The sequence below is a fragment of the Nanorana parkeri genome, unplaced genomic scaffold (genome assembly GCF_000935625.1).
Source record: "Nanorana parkeri isolate BGI_ZX_2015 unplaced genomic scaffold, ASM93562v1 scaffold528, whole genome shotgun sequence".
NCBI classification, from domain to species: Eukaryota; Metazoa; Chordata; class Amphibia; order Anura; family Dicroglossidae; genus Nanorana; species Nanorana parkeri.
The window spans coordinates 955,350-975,753 of NW_017306796.1; the positions used below are offsets into that span (position 1 = coordinate 955,350).

At 43.6% G+C, this 20,404-nt stretch overlaps 2 protein-coding genes across 2 annotated transcripts; both read right to left on the reverse strand.

The window, feature by feature from the left end:
- Positions 1–469: 469 nt before the first annotated feature.
- Positions 470–8,371, reverse strand: OVOL3 (ovo like zinc finger 3). Its single transcript, XM_018561523.1, has 5 exons — positions 7,975–8,371; positions 5,262–5,365; positions 2,084–2,142; positions 900–1,062; positions 470–810 (listed from the first exon to the last, which is right to left on the reverse strand). Exons 2-5 carry the CDS (start codon positions 5,359–5,361, stop codon positions 488–490), a joined length of 645 nt encoding a protein of 214 aa, XP_018417025.1. The 5' UTR covers positions 5,362–5,365; positions 7,975–8,371; the 3' UTR covers positions 470–487.
- Positions 8,372–12,405: 4,034 nt separating this feature from the next.
- Positions 12,406–20,298, reverse strand: POLR2I (RNA polymerase II subunit I). The gene is made up of 6 exons (XM_018561522.1): positions 20,176–20,298; positions 16,958–17,012; positions 16,092–16,165; positions 14,597–14,671; positions 14,470–14,521; positions 12,406–12,537 (listed from the first exon to the last, which is right to left on the reverse strand). Exons 1-6 carry the CDS (start codon positions 20,262–20,264, stop codon positions 12,475–12,477), a joined length of 408 nt encoding a protein of 135 aa, XP_018417024.1. The 5' UTR covers positions 20,265–20,298; the 3' UTR covers positions 12,406–12,474.
- Between the last annotated feature and the right edge of the window lie 106 nt (positions 20,299–20,404).

Consider the following 20,404-nt stretch of genomic DNA (forward strand, 5'->3'; position numbering starts at 1 on the left):
GCGAGGATTTGGGAGAGCAAGCCAATGGCACCCTCTCCTACTCCAGCCAAACAGGAGAAAAATGCTCAAAGAGCTCCGAGGACTCAACGCTCTATTCCAACCTCAGCTGCAGTAAATTCACACTCTGGGTGCAGGCTCTAGTGTGCCACTTCCCAAATCAATCTCCAAAAGATCAGCTGGACAAAGACCAGGGTGAGTGTTGTCCAAGATTTATTAGAACGACTCCAAGCAAATTCCCAAAAGACAGATATAAAAGAGTAATGATCAGCATGCACATCACCATAAATGTCTCCCACACCAACATCCTGATCATTACTCTTTTGGATCTGTCTTTTTGGAATTTGCTTGGAGTCGTTTTAATAAATCTTGGACACTTACCCTGGTCTTTGTGCGGTTGATCTTTTGGAGATTGAACAGAAAAATGATGTTAATGGAGTGGCTCTGTGGGCTTATTTCTAAAAAGGTATTTCCAGGCTCATAATGTCTGTCATCTTGTTGTGACATGAGTTTGGAGGTAACATGGCGTTGGATGCAGCAGACCTCCCATGTCCCCTCTCAGAACGCCAGCCACTCTTTTCCGTAGGTGTTTGGACAGCATGGGGTTGCTGGGGTGGACCTCTATGACGTGAAGTGTGTAGGTGTCAGCGCTGGTGGATGTAAAGCCACAGTCCTCACATACGTAGATCTTGGAGCGGCGTTGGCGGTAGGCATAACTCTGTAGCACCCCATGGATCTTGCGCAGATGAGATTCCAGTGAGCAGCGTTGAGTAAAGGATTTATCACAGGCTGGACACTTGTATGGTCTGATTCCTGTATGGGTATACAAGGTGTCAGTTTTGAATTCAACAATTGTAGAAGGAGCACAACCAGTGAAACAGATCCCAACATCGCCAGCTTACCTGTGTGAGTCCTCATGTGACGTTTCAGATCGAACGTGTCATTAAATCCTTTAGCACAGCACGGACAGCGGTGCCTCTTCTGGATGCTGTGACACTTCAGGTGACGGGTTAACATACGTTGCAGTGGGAAAGTCTTCCTGCATGCCCGGCAAGAGAATGGGCCCTGGATGAAAGAAGGATGATGGCACAAAAAAAAGACAACAAAGGAGTTTTATATATACATGTCTGACATTTTTTATCTCCAGTAGCCAACTGTAGTAGGGCCAGTGTACATTGCATTTGCAATGGGTCTACATTGGCTTGTTTGGCAGAAAAACAAAAAAAATTTTCAAACTTCCTTCAACTTTCAACAACTTTCTGCAGCTTCTTTAAATGCACATTAGGGTGCAGGACACACACACTTTGTGCATGTGTTTTGAAGTTGTGTTCATTTGTCTCTGATGGGCCACCAGCATGTGCACCAAACAACACACATCACGTACCGCAACACATACACCAGTAAGCAATTGTGGAAATGGGTGGGCATATGCAGCAGTGGATGTACTACAATGGGTGTCAAAGTATCAAGTAAGGTGGTACAACATACTTTGCAAATCACATGCAAAGGTGTGAAATGACAAACTGCACCCCTAAAAAAAGCTGTTGTTTCCCCATTTCCCTTGCTGAATGGCTGTACAAAATCACCTGTAGGGGAAAAAAAAAGTTTTGATCGTGTGCTCACCTTTTCCCAGGCTTCTGCCCATAGTACCTAGGTGAAGGTAACACCATTCTCCTCCCAAAATGATCTGGGGAATATAGTGTAGTCCAAATCTCACTGAGAAGATGCTCCCACCACTGTGCCACAGCATCTTCTCACGAGATTTGGTGCACTCAGCATTCCCTGCGATTTCGTTGGAGAATGGTAACATCGCCCTCTGCACTACAGAAGCCACGAAAAAGGTGAATACATCTTTTTTTTTTCCCCTACGGGTGTTTCATTTTTATACTTTTTCCAACAGTTCTGCAAGTGGGAGGGGGCAAACATATACAGTGGACCTTGCATGGAGTCAGCTTTAAGGAACCCTGGGAGCTGCCATTGATTACTTGAATTTAGAGGGTACATTGTTATTTTGGGGTCAGATTCCCTTTAAATGAAAAGTCTGTTCACTGGGGTCCAGATTGCAATCAGTATTTTCACTTCTCACCTCTGTAGCTGTTGGAGTCTGTGTTTGCCGTTCTGGTGAGTAAGACCAAAGTATGGAATCTGTTAAATTAAGAAGACCATAAAAATGAAATACCAGTGACTGACATTCACATAAAAAAATACAGTGAAAATAATTGGAGCTGTATTTTGATACAGAAATGGTCTAGGTACAATGTTCCACATACAATGGTCTAGGTACAATGTTCCACATGCAATGGTCTAGGTACAATGTTCCACATGCAATGGTCTAGGTACAATGTCCCTGTAATAGGGTATCCCGTGTCCGGCGCTTGGGGCCGCGGGCCGGCATCTTCAACCAGCGGCGTGACGTCACGAGGAGACCGAGGCGGCGCACGGCGCGCTCGGCTCCTCCCCCTCTGGGATCCTCCTCCTCATAATGACGCGAGTTGCAATGGCTCGGCGTTCTAGTGTTGCGAACGTCGAGCCAGTGCAACTTGCCTGATAGCGAAGAACACAGAACGATCAGCAGTGACGAGAGCCTGCTACTCACCTCACTCGAAAACGCTCCTCTTACCCTAGGGTGCTCCACAGGGATCCTTCCCTGCTCTCCTCGGACTCCTCATTTGGGCTTGCCTCTTGGATCTCTCCCTGGAACTGCCAGGACTTCAAATAGCAGCCCCGGACCAGCTACTGGACTGTTAACCCATCCTTAACTGCAAGTACTCTGCCCTAAAGGCTGATCTATAGAGAGTGTCAACAATTACTCCTGTGCACCTGATTACAGTGATAACTGTGAACTTCTACTCCTGTACAAATTGTATACTAATACTATTATAGCACTTTCTTATACAACCACATAGCAGAGGTCTCAGTGGAGAGTGTGGGGTTAAGGTGAATGCATTGTATACATACGAATCATACCATCTAGAGGCTGCTGGTTACCACATAGATACATAGGAGTACTGCTCTGCATACCTATAGGGGACCTCCAAACCCCCATCCTATACTGTGATTGGCGTATGATGTGATAGAGGGTTACGACATCACTCCATACCATACAGAGTGTAAACAGGAACCCTCGATCTGAGCCAATTCACATACACAGGTGCCTAGCCAATTTCCGCAGCTGCGATCCAACCCAACCTCCTTGGCTCACGCGTTACAGTTCCACATACAATGGTCTAGGTACAATGTTCCACATGCAATGGTCTAGGTACAATGCTCCACATGCAATGGTCTAGGTACAATGTTCCACATACAATGCTATAGGTACAATGCTCCATGTACAATGTATGCTCTATGTACATTGATCCACGTACAATGTACGAGTTACAATGCTCTTCGTAGAATGCTCTAGGTACAATGCTCTACTTACAATGATCTAGGTGCAATGCTCCACGTACCATGGTCTACCACTTACAATTATCTAGGTACAATGCTCCATGTACAATGCTCTAGGTACCATGGTCTACCTACAATGGTCTAGGTACAATGCTCCAGGTACTTCACATTCATTGAGTACTTTATTAAGCGTAGGGTCACATGATTTTCAAGCTGCTTCTGACTTTTTAGTTACAGTAAGTGCTTCTGAGTACTTTCAACAGTGCTTAGTATTTTTTCTGGCCTGGTGAGGGAAATGTATCAAGCAAATTAAAAAATCTTAGAGACATTTCAGACACTTTTACAAATCAGTCTATAGCGCATTTAGCAAACTATGTGACTGTTTTGTGTACTTGCGTCCCCTGCGCCTGTAATCCTGGACAGCCAACTAAGACAGTTTTGCAAAGGTCAGTGGCAGGTTTTGAAGTTGGCCATACATTGTCCACATTTTGGCCAAGTTCTGCTGACTTAGCCGAAATTCGAACAGTGTGTTGCCCTAGTGGCTCCCCTCCATTCAACAAAAGTCGACTTTTGTCAAAGAAGCCAGTCTGAAAACTCTCAGCCAAACTGTTCGGGTATTCTGACAGAGGCACACATGAACAAATTGGCTGAGAATACGATAGCTTGGCAGGGGAGATTCCCCCGTCCATGTTGTTTAGCATGGATGGGGAAAACAAGCATTTTTTCTTGTTCAGCCCAGTATGGCCAGCTTTACCCAAAACACATACATCATTCCAAAATGGTTTTTAGAACAGGGAAGGAACAGGGGGAGGAATAATGAATAAAGCTGCCATCCTATAATAAATCTGTCTCATACTAATCATGGGCATATTTCCATAACAACTACATGTGTCCATTTTGTACATACATAATAAATGACTTTAAATATAATTTCCATATTTTCCATATTGTCACTGGCAAACCTTTCCGTTTCATTTAAATGATTATTCCCTGTCCATTTATTAGAATAAATACAGCAGGCTCCCAATTGTATTTATCTTACATTTGCATGGCTCAGCTAACGCAGGGAATTGATTCACACAGACAGAGAGATGGGAACAAGAAATAGGTGGGAGGTAGACCGAGATTAGTGGTCAATCTATGTAAACATATATAATTGTGCGGATACGTTGAATAGGTGCCTCTTTTGTTAATGGGTCCCCCAGCTGCAGAGAACAAACACAGCAGTGCATCTATTGTGCATGTGAATAGCCGGGATTTCAGCACATTTGGCTATAACTGAACTTTGATCCATGGCACTTCTGCAAGGAATTCATCAAAGGTTTACTTGTAGGCACATGGAGGGGAATTTATCAAAACTAGAGCAGACATAATCCGGAGCAGGTGTGCATGGCAACCAATCAGCTTCTCGCTTTCATTTTCAAAGCAAACAAACTGTAGAGAGAAGCTCATTGGTTACTACTATGTTTGTTCTAGATTCTGGCTGCTCTAGTTTTGATCAATTCCCCCCAAAAACAGCAGTAGTTCACATTTATTCATTGCAGTCAGATCAATAAAAGACAATGGCAGACTGGTGTTACGGGTTATATTATTTATGTTATTGTACTTTCATTGGTCCAATGACCAATAGGAAGCATTTCTTGCTAAGAAAACTGCAGGAGGGGGTGTATATAAGACCAATCATCCTGCACAAGGAGAGAGAGCAACAGTGACTGGTCTTTTGTGCAGAAAGCTCCTACAAAAGGTTCACATTGGACTGCACTGATCTTGAAACACATAGCACACCATAATTCAGGTAAGAATACATAGGACTCTTGTATTTAGACAATATATGCCTATCATGGAACTCAGCTTCAATTATGTATAACTCATCTTACCTGGAATGTACAGGTCTCCTCGTTCTGCATCCACAAGATGCCCCCATCCAGTTAATCCCACGGCAGAGCGATTTCTCCTTACCAAGAATGAGCGAGGCATAGCCCTGGTGTTAGTAATTATCGAATGGTGAAGTTGTGCAGAAACTCAATTTAACAAAAACAAAAAAAATAAAATCCAAATTTTCAGTCTGGCCTGTGATTAATCTATTCTTCAGATCCATCCATTTATGGTGATGGAAAAATCATGAAGATATAGGAATCTGATGTAGAAGCCAAACAATATAACAGTATACACTATACTGGGAAAGTCATGTACACCTATCAAAATAACACATATTATATACAGTATGTCATGTTAAGTATGAGCAGTATCAGCCTCAAAAAATCTATGGGCACCTTTATGGCTTATACAGACATTTGGCACTCAGTTCCTAAGCCTGCTAAGTGTCCTCCAAATGCTTGGTCTGAAACAGTTCTCGGCACACATGCCCATGTTCACAGGCCCTGTCTTTGTATTGCACTAGCCTTAATGTTAACCAGAGACACCTGGCTATTGGCATGCATTGCTTCTCCCAGAAGAAGAAGGAGTTGGAAGCTCAAGAATTCAAGAAAGCCTTTCAACTGCACAAGACCTTTGTCTTGCTACAGAAGATGGTGTGAATCTTTAAAGGAGGAATTCAGTATGAATGGTGCTTGGGTAATAAGATAGAAGGATTCAAAAGCATTAGGCCACATTCACACTGCGCGATTCGCAAATCGCGCGTTTGTCGCGCGATTTGCATTTTGCGCGATATCGCGCAAATGCTTGCATTGAGCAAGCTTGAATCGCGGCTAAATCCGCTCCAAAAAGGGTCCTGCTGTAGCGACGCACGACCCGCGACAGCAGGACCCTTTGACCCATTGAGAAGCATTGGAGAGCGATATCGCACGGTAAATTGCCGCGATATCGCGGGAATTACCGTGCCATAAATCGCTAAGTGTGAACGGGGCCTTAATCAGGATCAACACTTCTTACTGCACCAAATGAAGGATTTTGGCTATTCAGAGGCTGGTCATAACTTTTCTATGTTATCTGGCATACATAGCCCATATATGCTCCTGCTGTTGCAATGTTCTGGCAGAACTGTACAACAATATCAGCACCTATGGGCTACATATGCTAGATAACATAGAAAACTTTAAGAGCCCAGCCATGAACACTTTGAAGTATGGAAATAGTTTTAAATTAGGGATGTTCGGATACCAAGTACCATACTCGGTACAACTACAAGTACAGATACTTTTCCAGCTCTAGACTAGACCAGAGAAAAATTCAGGAAGCAGCTGTCAATTTTAAGGTGCACACGGAGCTCCTGGGATTTGTGCATCCCTGGTTTAATGTATGATTTTTTAAAAATAAATATATATGTGATGCACCGATACCATTTTTTTAAGTACAAATACTGATAAATTTTTGTTTATTGTCATGTGACCGTTTTTCTAAAACAATACAGACTAATGATTTCAGGACAGTGGTGGAGAGCCAGAGCCAGGTCCCAGCTGCAACCGCTGCAACCCTGGTAGTTCTCATGAAAATTCCAAGTATCGGCACTGGTATCTGAACTGATATCTGGACATCCCCTCCCCTGTAGAAAAGCATTATGGGGCCTGCTGGTTCTCTTCGTCAAAGCCAATCCTGGTATTAAGACCTGTGCTATTCTAAAGTAGATAAAACTACAGAATACACAATGTTTTTTTGGAAATCAGTTTGAGGAGCCTGAACTAAATGCACACTATATTTCTATATTTCCTATTGTGTAAAATATTTTTGTAGATGGGATATATCATAATGGAGCCACACTGTGCTGAGCCCTCTGTATTCTTGGGCCCCATAACATCCAAAAGACACTGCTGCTTAGGATATCTGGAGTTGTGCAAAATTGTAACTTGTATGCTGCGTTCATAAGGTGTATCTCTAGTTAAAGTCCAACTTAAGCCAATACTTTTTTTTAGTTTTGGATAGGGTGGAGAGGGATTAGTACACTTGTCAGGTTTTTTATTGCAGTCTGTGTCCAGTTATGGAGATTCACCCTCTCTGTTTGCCCTGTTTGCACTCTGACCGAAAGTGAAAGAAAATCCCACATTTTGGGTTGTCTTTAGAACAGGAATAGGTGGAAAGTCTTCCAATGGGGACACCCTCCCTAACTCTATCCAAAACTCAGAAAAACATTTTGGCTTTAGTTCTACTTTATTGGGTCCTAACATGTACATGGGCATGTTGGATGAAGAAAAAATAAATAAAATGAAAGCAATAATCATTTTCTAAACATTTCACCTTGAATGCATGCAGTTTTTTAGAGGATCACAATTTTTCCAAACAATTTTCTGCTTGCATAAGAGAAGCTTTCCAGCATGTTGGTATATATCCGCTGTTGATACAATAGACTTTATCAGAACACTAACCATCAACATCCTGTCCTGCACTGTTGCCGACAGTCAGTATAGAAGGAAGTGGCGTCTACTTTAAGGAGGGATCAGCCAGCCAGGCACACCTTCCTGCTGTGTATGTCCCTGGATGGGAGCTCTGTTACTTCGGAGTTAGGGGCAACAAATTACAGAGGGGGCCTTGACCAGACAGTGTGACCTCCACATAGATATGATGGCTGAAATAAATTATAAGCAATATATTTAGGTTTGTGGTATCTGAGAGTAATCTAAGAACAGCATAACTCACCTTGCTGGGTGGAATCAGTGCAGAGATGCTCTTAAGACGACAGCCTATATACAGAGAGATGACAATGTCTGCAGGGTCCTTTATTTGTTCCGAATAATTTGAATGTCCCAACATTTTGCATATGAAGCTGAGCTCCTCTTCTCACATACATAGAGAAAACGGCTCTTCCTCCCCATGCAAAACTAGCAGACGGACAAACAAGAGGGAGATAAGGGGCATTGTGATGGGACAGTTCATTTTAAAAAGGCAAGCGCCTATACCATATTGATAAGTCCCACCTGACATGACTGTATCCTGTTACTGGCTTTTCAGATTGAGAATGAGGGACATTTGCTGCCTGTGTGCATACAATTTTTGCATGTATTGTGTTCAACTCAATGCTGGAATTAACGGGATGTCATTAGTTGCTGCTCTGAATTCATTTGACTGTCCCGTTGCCCCTGTGACTTATTTGATTAACAAATGTTGTTAGCTGAGATTTGCAGTGTGTTAACCTCTTATGGCTGGAAGCCTGTTATGCTGGCTATATACAGTACGTTATACCTTATTACAAATGCAACAGATTTGGCCATCATTGTCCTTATGGGTTAGAAATAAACAGCAACGTCAAAGAAGCAACAAAAGCCAGTTACGCTGGTTAAAGAAAGACCAAGCTGAAAGCGATCTTTTAATCCAGCAGAAAATCTTAGTGGAAAATGACATTCAAGAATAGGAAACGGATGAGTTGGAAGTAGATTTTGCAGTTGCAGTGATTTTTAGAACTGGGTTTTTTCTTTCTTTGCAATGAGTGAAATATAACTATGTGGATATATTGTGGACTGAATCTGTGGTTAGAGTTCCACTTCCTTGGATTACAGATACACATAGTGTAAGTATCCATTTGGGTTATAAATGATGATGGTGGCAGCAATATAAATATCCAGATATTGGATTGGTATGCACTTTCAATCAGAGAGACTTTGGGAGAAGCGGATTATCCTAAGCATTCTATTTTTGGACTTTCAGTGCACCACTTAAATTGGTAGCTATTGGAAGTACAATCTTTGGATACCTTTCATGTTGGTACACTAGTGGTACAGACAGATACCCCGGATTCCTGTTGTTAAATTCTTTTAATTAAGTGCTTTTTTTAAATAGTTGCCGTTTTGGAATTCATAAACTTTTTTGATGTTGCAAGTATACTGTTCAGTCTAATGAATTTGGCTATATGGCTCTGATACAGGTGTTATGTGGTCGGAACCATATTTTGTGATACAAAAGAGTGAAATTTCTGTTTGATCCTGACCATTTAAAAAGGCACAGCTTTTATAAGATCAATAGATGCAAGGGCCATTTAATTCTTAGTCCCTCTCCAAACAAAAAACATTAAATGAATTTAACATTAAAGAAAATATACTTACCTCACACCCAGACTTCCAGTAGGTTTACCTAGGTGGCAATGACATCAGTCAAAGGCTTTCCAATGGGATTCTCAGAATGCTCTTTATCCAAGGTCCCATGAGCATGTGCTCTTGCACAGTGCTGGAATATCTTCTTGCAAAATGCGGGGCCCTAAGCATCTCCATCTGGATCCTGGAAAGGCTGAGTGACATCACCACAGTCCGTGTAAACACGTCATAAGTGTCAATGTAAGGCAAGTACTTTTTTTTTTCTCCTAATGCGTAATTATATTTCAGGTTTTCATTTGCAAGATTGTTTGAAGTAGGAGGAGGATTGGGTGGGGGAAGCTAAGGGCATAAGGCAGAGGCCAAATTTAAACCTTTCCCCAGTGATGTTCCGCTTTTCACCATGCTTTACAGTAACACATAAACCGCAGTGCACTGTGACCCCAATTGTTTGAAAAAGCTCCCCAGTGCACATAACAAGACATGGGAAAAAATAAAATCAAACAGGTGTGTCATAAAGTTTGTTGCAGTGCATTGGCGATCCATCTAGAAGGCAGGCCTTGCCATAATGTTCTGCAAAGCTCTGAATCTGGACTAAAAAAAGTCAGTAGATCTTGTGCAATCAATGCTCATGCTATTTTTTTTAGGCTATATTGGACCTTACATAAGTAAACCTTCAACACACTCACTTATATCTCTGTACCAATATATCTGAATGTAATAAAATATACAATCAAATTGTAATACGTGTTCTTTTCTTTTATCTTCCCCACCATTACTAAGCTTTGAACTTGAAATTTCAGCAACCTGGTTAAATGAAAACTCATTTGCTTATGTAAGCAAACAAAAAAACACATTTGGTTTAAATCACCCTGGAATGGGATCCCGATTTTCCAGCTGAAAGAACTCTCCTAAAACAAACTATTAAGCAACATTTTATGTTTTTGGAATGCAAGTCCACTATGGCAGCCACAGGCAGCAATCATGGAGGTGTTGAATGGGGCCAATGTTAATTAAGTGTCACAAGAACATTCAAGTGTCTGAAATAGAACCATTAAGGGTTGGCCTTCAGACCTGGACTTTTCCATCTACTTTCATACATAAGTTTGCATCCATGTGGGCTCCTCAGTGTGAATAGCAGAGCAGCAGCTGACCAAGTATCACAGCAGGGGACAGGAAGCAGAAGAAAATTGTAGTGGAGAGAACAGCAACCAAACATGAATTGAGTAGTGTAGTATCATTAATGGAGAAAGCCATACAAAATACACAATAAAAAGGTGCAAGAAAAAAAAAACAGGAAGCTCAGCAGAGAAGTGGGGAAAGCACTGAAAATGGTTAGCACAGAATGCCAGAAACTGGAGCAGAAAGTTGAAACAGGGTTGCTGCTAGAAGGCTTGAAGTAAAAGTATAGCGTAAACTGTTGGCGCTGTATAAATCCTGTATAATAAGAATAATAATAATAATAGACTGCATGCAGAAGAAATTATTAGAAATGGGGCTGGAAAGTAGAGCTGCAGCTAACGATTATTTTCAAAATCGATTAGTTAGCCGATTAATCGGATAAACAATAAAATACATTTTAAAAAATTGCTCCATTGATGGGACTACTAGTTTGTATTGAGATTGCAGTCCATCACAGGAGCAAGCTTGGAGCGGTGGAAGTAAAAAAGAAAAAAAATAGTGTGGTGTGCAATATAGTGAAATGGAAAGTGTAAAATTATACAGCAATGAATGCAAAATGGCACCGGCTATAGAGGACTACAAATCCCAGCTATAGTACATTATACAGCGCAATGCAGAATATAACCAACTATAGAGGAGTGCTCCTCTATAGCTGGTGGAATTCCGCATGGTGCTGTATAATGTATTATTGCTGGGATTTGTAGTCCTCTATACAGCGCAGTGCAGAATACCACCAGCTATAGAGGAGTACAACAAATCCCAGCAATAGTACATTATACATACAGTGTATAATGTATTGCTAGGATTTGTATTCCTATGTATAATATACAGCACAATGTACCATCAGCTATAGAGGACTACAAATCCCAGCAATACATTATAGAGCACCATGTGGGGGAAAGTGCAGGCTTACCTGAGCAGTCTTCCAGCAACTTGCTTCTGAGATCGGGTCTGTCTGTCGACGGCTGTCATCCCCCCACACCTGCTCCTCCTTACTACATCTCCCCGCGTCCCTGTGGATGTGGGCGGGCGGTGAGCGTGAGGCGGGAAGGAGGTGCGTCGTGTAAAGCGTGGATGCGGGTGGGCGGGTCTGGCAGCGATGAGCGTGATTTGGGGAGGAGGTGCGGCACGCAGCGTGTGTGTGGAGCGTGTGTGGAGCCATGAACAGGGCCAACTGATCGGAAGCCGATTAAATCGATTGAAAAAGTTGACAACTTTTTCAATAATCGATTATGTTGCAGCCCTACTGGAAAGTAGTGCAAATATGATCAGACTATAGAGTGGACAGTGAAGGCAGAGTTGTCAGAATATAGTACTGACAAAGGAGGTTACCATGTGAAAAATTTAAATGTGGAGAAAGCTGCAACATGAACGTAGAAAGCATTTAGCAATGTGGCCAACATGTGTAGTGAGGATGTGGACATGTCTACACTCGGGGCATGAACATTGGACAATATCTACTTTTGACCAATTAAAGGTGCAATGCAAATCTCCAGAAACGATCGGAGAGAAAGCATATATCCTTTCCTGCTACAGTCAGTCATGGCGGCAGAACCTTCCAGCAGAGAAGCAGGAAGCTGCATTCTCTTTATACTACACAGGAGGAGGGATTGAGACTCATGATGTAAGCAGCTGATCCAGAATGTCTTCTATGCAGTGTGAACTCACAGGAGATATGATGTAGCCTGATAGGAAAGTAGAATCCTCCAACAAAAACAGAAAAGTTCCAATGCCTCATTATACTACAGACAATAAAGCTGTCTGCCACAGAAATTAAGCCACCAAAGTATATAAAACTTTGCAACCAGTGATCCTGGAAAGTCACTATTTGCACATGTAGAAGGAGACACTGATCAATGAAGATAAAAATAAATGTACATTTATTTAACAATAAAAACACATGAAGTAAAACAAAATCCTTCAGCAAGGGAGATCACTCAGTCCAGCGATGACCACAGTGTGGGGCGGTGCAGACATAGTACAGTCTCATGGCATCCTAAAAGAGAATTAAAGTACAACATGAATTTAGGGGGGGGAAGAAGACAACACAACTTTACTTTGATATAAAGCAGATTAGTTTACTATTGCGACAGTTTTTACAAAGATGTTTTTCGCTATATCTTCCATTACACTTTACAGGTTTATGTAAAATACGGTTTTACTGACATTCATTGATATATGATGGACAGAAATAGGATATATTAATAAAGCAGGTATACTGCCCCTGGTTGCCGGCAGTGGATAGACCCCGCTCTCAGCCCTCTTATGAACCATACCCTGAAAGTGTGGGACTCATTGAAATATTCTTCATGCCTGATATCGCCGTCTCTACCCCTTCTGCCCATATCTTCCCAACCATTATTTATCCCAGCATTTACCAACCCGACACTGTTTAAGTGGTGGACCGATAATGGCTTCACGATACTGTACGATTTTTATCGCTCCTCTAACCTACCCACCTGGGCATACCTTAAAACACACATGCAGATCCCTGATGCAGAACTGTTTAGGTTTATTCAGCGCCAACACTGGGTATCCACTATGCAAACGAGCAGACACTTATCAACCCACTTACCACCTTCGAGCATATCTGCCTCTATTCACCTGGAGGACCCAAACAGGTGTCAATCCTATATACTAATCTGAATTCTTTGCCTCGTACCAGCTTTCACTCCTATTCTAGCCAATGGTCCACAGACCTAGGCCTAAACTGGTCTGATGAGGAGTGGAAGGCGGTGTGGGAAAACATTTCTAAATGCTCCAATAATGTGACGAATTCTGAGGTTGCCTATAAAGTGATGTTTCGTTGGTACCTAGTCCCCACTCGGTTAGGTAGAATGTTTCCGTCAACATCTATCAATTGCTTCTGAGGATGTTCGACCCCAGGGAACATGCTACATACTTGGTGGTCGTGCCCTTTTGCAACCCTGTTCTGGACCAGAATATTCCGTCTACTCTCGACCCTATTTGATAGGAACATCACTAAAAACCCAACACAGGCGCTGCTTCATGCTTCATGCTTCAGTGCCCGGATTGACTAAATCCCAGCGTGCACTGACACACCAAATTTTTATCGCTGCCAAATTAACCCTAGCAGGACACTGGAAAAAGCCATTTATACCATATCAGGAGTTTATGCATAGACTAGATAATATTCTCAAATGAACGGATGTCGAGTATCCTCAATGATTCACATACTAAATTTCTCAATACCTGGGAACCTTGGCTAAAGCATAACCACCCCGAACTAGATATCAATACCCTTAACCGCCTGTGATGTGGTCAAATGAGTTGAGGGGGAACTACCTGTGGGAACACCTGGACGAGACCTGTAGACATGTGGACCAAACCTAAACCTGATCACCGAGGAAGACCGACCGATGGACTCCTTCCGATTCCCTCTCCCCCACCCCTTTTTCCTCCCTTTTACTTTATATCGCATTGATATTTATACATCGTATTTGCGTTGACATTTTATGGATTTCATTATATTGCCTATGTGGCCTATTGTGGCCGGCGAATACTATGTGAAATGCTGATTGTTTAATTTTTGAAAAACCCAATAAATACTTGGTTACAAAAAAGCAGGTATACTGGGGGCAATATTTTGAACACACTGGTGTTGATTTACTAAAGGAGTAGACTATGTTCCCTTTGCAAAGTGAGTGTTCAGCTCTGTGAATAAGGTGAAGCTGTGCACTTCAATCTTCCAATCATGAGCAAGAAACAATCCATTTTTTTCCCCCTTGTATACGATTGGGTTTTCGAAATGAACACAGCCTCAGCTAATTAACTTTAAAAAAAAAAAAAGGAGAGAAATATGTTTGCTCTGAGCAAAAATTTGCTTTTGAGTGAGTGGCATGTGGTGCGAGCATCAACCTTGTATAGCTAGAAATATTGGTGTTAATAAAAGGACACAGGACAGTACCTCAGCTCTTGCACTGTGAGACTGGAAGAAAACAGCTTCTTTATGTCCACACCTAGAAAAGAGACATTCATTACACACTATACTGGATGAAAGACAAGCAGGAAATCTACTGGGTAAGATCACTTACTTTGAACAGGGATGATCCTCTGTACGGGGCAGTGTGGGGTCCTGAGATACATCAGCAATGATCTGAGTCAGTTCACTGGGAAAGAAATTCAAAACATCTGCTGGATTAGCATTATCTTTTATTAAAAGGAAGAGAATACAATAATTGATCAGAACACGATCCAACTAGTCAGCAAAAAAAAAGGATAATGAATTATTTACCTGGAACATTTACATAGCAATGAATACCACAGTAAGCATACCTTGGAAGATGTACCCTGTTTCCCCGAAAATAAGACCTACCCCGAAAATAAGACCTAGTTGTGACCATCCCCAGGGCCGGTGGTGGCATAAGGGGGAACTTGAAGAGCCGTGGAAGAGAATCAGTGGTGCCAATGAAGCCAGCGCTAGAGGAAGCGAGGCGGCAGCGGAGGGAGCAGAGCCGCATAAGCCGATGCTTCTTCTATTGCGCCGGCTCCTGTCAGAGGCGGAGTGATGCCAAATGCATTCCGCCTGTGAGGAATCGATAGTGAAGGTGTGCTTCGCTCATTCTGGCCAGCGATTGGTTAGCAAATTGCTCTTGGAATGGTACGGCACCCCTGATCACCATATTTTTGTACATGAATACATGTAGACTGTTGTACAGGAATAGTGTGGATTGTTGTACATTAAAATAAAAAACAAAATAAGACCTACCCCGAAAATAAACCTAGAGTGGTTTTTTGAGCCAAAAAAAATATAAGACAGTGTCTTATTTTCGGGGAAACACGGTACTCAGTAATGTATTAGCAGAATCTCTACTTGCCACTGTCCCTGTCCCTGCCCTCTCCCATACACAGCTTGAAGTGGCCTTTTTTTAACAAGACACTGCACTCTCCCAGTGACAGCAGTAAGTGAAGAGATTCTGGTCTTCACCACAGGACAAGCAGATGAATGCCGGAATGTGAACTGGAGAAAGTCAGTGGGTGGTCTATGTCCTCTATGTTTAAACACAACATTTTCATGTTTGATTAAAGTCGAACTCTGGATAAAAAAAAAAAAAAAAACCTCACAGCTTGTTTATGTCTGGGGGTACTGTGTAAAGGACTTTTACTGATCCTCACCTCTGTTCCCTACGCTATGGCTCATGGACTGTTCCTTTGTGCCTTCATGTAGGGCTATGGGCCCTGCATTAGAAGTGATGTCAGCGAGCCTCTGACCATTGGAGCAGAGAGGCTGTGGGCAGCGGTCTTGAAGCCTGCATCAGTTAGATAAAAGTGCTTTACACCATACCCCTAGACATAAACGAGCAGTTAAATCCTTGCAGTCTGAGGTAGCCCCAAGAGGGTAGTTTTTGTTTTTTTTTCTTATTCCTTTTTTTTTTTAAATTTATAACTGTAGATAGGCAAAGTGTGCTTATAATAATAACGTCCTTTCCAGTTGCACCACATTAATATAGTGCATTTCTTGCTAAGTAACCAAAAGAAAGATTATACATGGAGATCAGAATCCTATGAACCAATGAAGAGGATACTCACTCAACTTCATGTGTGATTTTATTTACATAAATGCAGCAGTTATCGGCCTCCTGTTGGTAGTCACAGTTTCGACACTACAAAAAGGAGAGAAAATGAGAAGCAGTTGGGATTTGAAGAAAAAGAAAAGAATTGTTGTACGTAATACAGATATAAATATCAAGGCTGCAACAAATAATCAATGATAATCAATAATGAGAACGGTTCTCATTATTGATTCATTGATTCTGCTTGTTTCATGGGCTCTGTCTCCCCTCCAATACCCATTGCTCCCAGCGGGGATGGAGGGGACAGTCCCATGCAGCCAGTGTTCAGCAGTGAGAAAAGCTCCGTACCTCAATCTCCCGCCAGCCTCACTCCCCTCCACACCCGCCGCTCTGCTACCTGTTCTCCTCCGCCTCGCTGGGAGCCTCTGCACGCTGCAGTCTGTGTCCCCTCCGATCCCTCTCGCGGCCTGTATTGGCAGAAGCAGTGGGGATCGAAGGGGACACAGAATGCTTCAGCCAGTGCCCAGTGGGGAGGACATACCGGCGCCAAACTCCCCCCTGCTGTGTCCACCACCGCCCTTGTGCCCACGTCGGGGAGGACTTGATTGAGAACGTTCTCCTTCAGGTCCCTCCTCTGCTTATTGACAGCAGACAGCGGGTGGGTGCAACAGCCTATAGCAGGCTGCCTATTACTCCCAGCCACTGCCTGCTGAATTTACATTCCCCAGCTAAAGCTATTGTAGTGGAAAGGTGACTAATCACATGTACACATGATATATCACATGAACACAGGGAGGGGAAAAAATATGTTTTTTTTCCCCTCAACCATTCAGAATTATTAAGGGGGATAATCTGGCTAAACATCCCTGGAATTTTTCTTACCGCATAAAGCAGGATACGATTTTCTTTGTCTTCTTTGGGGTACAACATGTTGTTGCTAAAGAAAAAAAAACAAAAAACAAATGTTATAGAACACCACTAAATGTATTGCAGGAATTTTTCTATGTGGCTGGCAGAACGAAAGCCTTCTCAGAGAGCATAGAGAGACAGACTGCTGTATGCTACCAATACAAAAGGACTGTACAGCGCAACAGTCACAGATCACAAACCATCACAGCTACCAACCTCAGGAGGCGGGTGTCAGGATGGCTTGTTGGAAAATATCAGCCAGTATGAGCTATGACGGAGCTTTTCTGCCTAAGTAAGGCCCTGCCCACATTGACTAAACAGAACTGGAGCCTGTCAAGAGGATGGAGGTCTCCTAGAGATCTATTTAGGATCCCTCATCTCGCTTCATCTAAGGGTGAGCTCTAAACCCAGAAAGAGGATACCGGCTGATTGTGACATAGAACATAAGATGGCATCGGCATATTAGGGAAGGGGCAAAGGAGAGGCACAATGATGTACTAATGATTACAGAGCTGCATTCATTTGGGTCTTTATCTGCCTACAGTTCAACTTTATAGCCCAACTCAAGGGAAATGAAAAGTTCTCATGCAGTGGGAAAACTGCCCCTGAACTGCAAGGGTTAACTGCTCCTTTATGCCTAGGGGACAGGATAAAAAACTGTTTTACTTACCTGATCCCCGCTCCTACTGGCTCCCTCCAGCCTGGACTCCCCTTTGCTCTGACAGCCTGAGGCTCCATTGCCCTGCATGTAAGGATCCCAAGGGGCAGTCCACAGCCAGAGCAGAGGGAGGGAAGAGGAGATCGCAGACTTCTGGGGGAGCGGGGATCAGGTAAATAAAACCTTTTTTTCCTGTCGCCCTAGGCATAAAGGACCAGTTAACCCTTGCAGTGCAGTGAGCAATGACTGACAGTCACTGCTCTCTACGGGGAGATGACCGGGAACTGAGCGATCAGCGGTTTGTGATGGCTCAGTTCTCAATTTTTAGAACTGACTTGCGAGAGCTGCAGTGTCCCACGCCGGCTCTAACTATGGGGATGAGTGCATTTCCCTCTCCCCATACCTCGCCTTCAATAATCTGGAAGTTGGCCGTGTACAGGAAATGTATATTCCTGTAATTAAAATGGAAGGAAACTTGATGGGGGGGGGGGAGAAAAATTTGGGCCCCCCAGGAGATATTTGCCATAATGTGTACTCAGTATATTTGCACTTTAGGGCAAACTCCGAGCCCGTTCACATCAGTCACAAAGTGCTATTTCTAGCAACGTTTCAACGCACAGACAAGGCCTTGTTTTAAATGGGCTCAGTCCACATCCCTGCGTTGGGGTGTTGTGTGCTTAAAAGAGTACGGCATGCATTACTTTTTGCAGCACAACATGGTGCTGACCCAGTACAACAGCAGCACACTGCCCTGTGCCGAGAGGACTTTTCAGTAGGGATGCACCGATACTTGGCATTTTCATGAGAACTACCAGGGTTGCAGCGGTTGCAGCGGGGACCTGGCTCTGGCGCCCCACCACTGTCCTGAAATCATTAGTCCGTATTGTTTTAGAAAAACTGTCACATGACAATAAACAAAAATGTATCGGTACTTGTGTCTGAGGACTTGGGCAAGTACTTGGGCATGGTATCGGTGCATCCCTTTATTTATAAAAACAAAATCATACATTAAAAAGGAGAACTATGGAGGTGAGTGCTTTTCACTCACCTCATAGTTCTAGCCGACCTGTGACAATGAGACTGTCACAGGTCGGCTCAGTAGAACGGGAGGTGAGCGAACACATACCGGGTTCGCTCACCTCTCGATCCTGTCACGGCTCTCTGTCGTGACAGGGGAGGGGCTGGATTCCCCCCTCCGATCCGCCAGCGCTGACTGGCGGAACGGACGGGTCGGGTACAGCTGGCTCTGCCTCTAGATAGGCAGAGCCAGCTGTCACTCACACAGGTGGGCGGATCCAGACATCGATGTCGGGATCCGCTCTGGCTGCTGCGTCTCAGTATACGGTGAGCTGTAGCTCGAGGTATACTGAGGAGGGTGACTAGTTTGTGTCCTCCCATTACCCTGAGAACTATGGGGAAAAGCCCTAACCCCATAGTTCTCCTTTAAAACAGAGATGTACAAATCCCAGGAGCTCCGTGTGCTCCCTAAAAATGACAGCTGCCTCCTAACTTTTGGATTTTTCTCTAGTCTAGTCTTGGAGCTGGAAAGGTATCTGTACTTGGTATCGGTGCATCCCTACTTTTCACTAAAGGTCTAACAAAAATGTAAACAGTGCGGCGCGCTGGGATCGGCCCTGTGTCTGTCAGCGCAAATCAGCAGCCATGCCTTTAGCACTGCTTGCTGGTGTGAATGGACCTTACCACCCAAAACGATCCCCTCCAGCACTGTGATGTCTGTGCTCCCCTCCACAACCGGTGTTTCCATCTTCATCAAGGCTTCTCCAGGTTTAGGAGTCGTTGGCCATCTCAATTGTCTGGGCCGGATGACAAAGAGGAACTCTGAGCTAAACTTTTATTAACCCTTGCAGTGGAGCTACCCACACACTGCAAGGGTTAAGTGCTCGTTATTGTCGAAGTGCTAAAAAAAAAAAATTAAAAACCTCACCCAAACTGCTGAGCCAGCTCCCTGCTTCTCCAGTCTCTAAAGCCTGGCTCCTCCTATGCTGCAGTATTGGAATCTTCCTCAGCATCCTCACATCTATACACTTGTATAGAACATGATTTTTGGGACCTTAGACTGCTGCATAAGAGGGGGAGCGGGGCTGGAAAGACCGATCTAAGAACAAGCCGACCCAAATGTTCTGGGGGTATCTACCAACGGGGACACCTACGTAGGGAACTCCCACCACATTAAATTTCCTCTAACATCCTGTTGCATCTCTGGCACAGGAAGTGAAGGGGAATCTCCCCAATGGGACACCAGCAGCAGAACATTAGCTGACATGGGTCTTTAACCCTTTCCTTCCCTAAAACTACAGAATAAAGTTTTGGCTTATGTACACTTCAAATGTCCTGATTACCACGACTGGTGCGCCAACGTGTAATATTATTATACAGCTTGTACATACAGCCAGCATTGCCCCATATATAGGGAGATGTCATGCAGAAACCGAAACAGGGGGAATGCTGAGATATGTAGTCCAGAGGCTACCCCCACCATCCCAATCCATCCATCAGAGAAGGCGCCGCTCACCATTCCTGACAGAAGCGGATCCCCACGAACCCCGGCTCGTACGAACCATCCGCCTCCATCCCTTGCTCCGGAAATGATTCTGAGTACATGATGCACCGGAAGTCACGTGTCCCCCACACACACAGAGAGTAGCGTGAGCCTGGGAGGCCGAAGCCTTGGAGGTAATGTATGAGGATGGGCGGGGAAGTGGGCGGTGCTTACCTGCCAGCTGTGTGTGCCACTGTGTGTG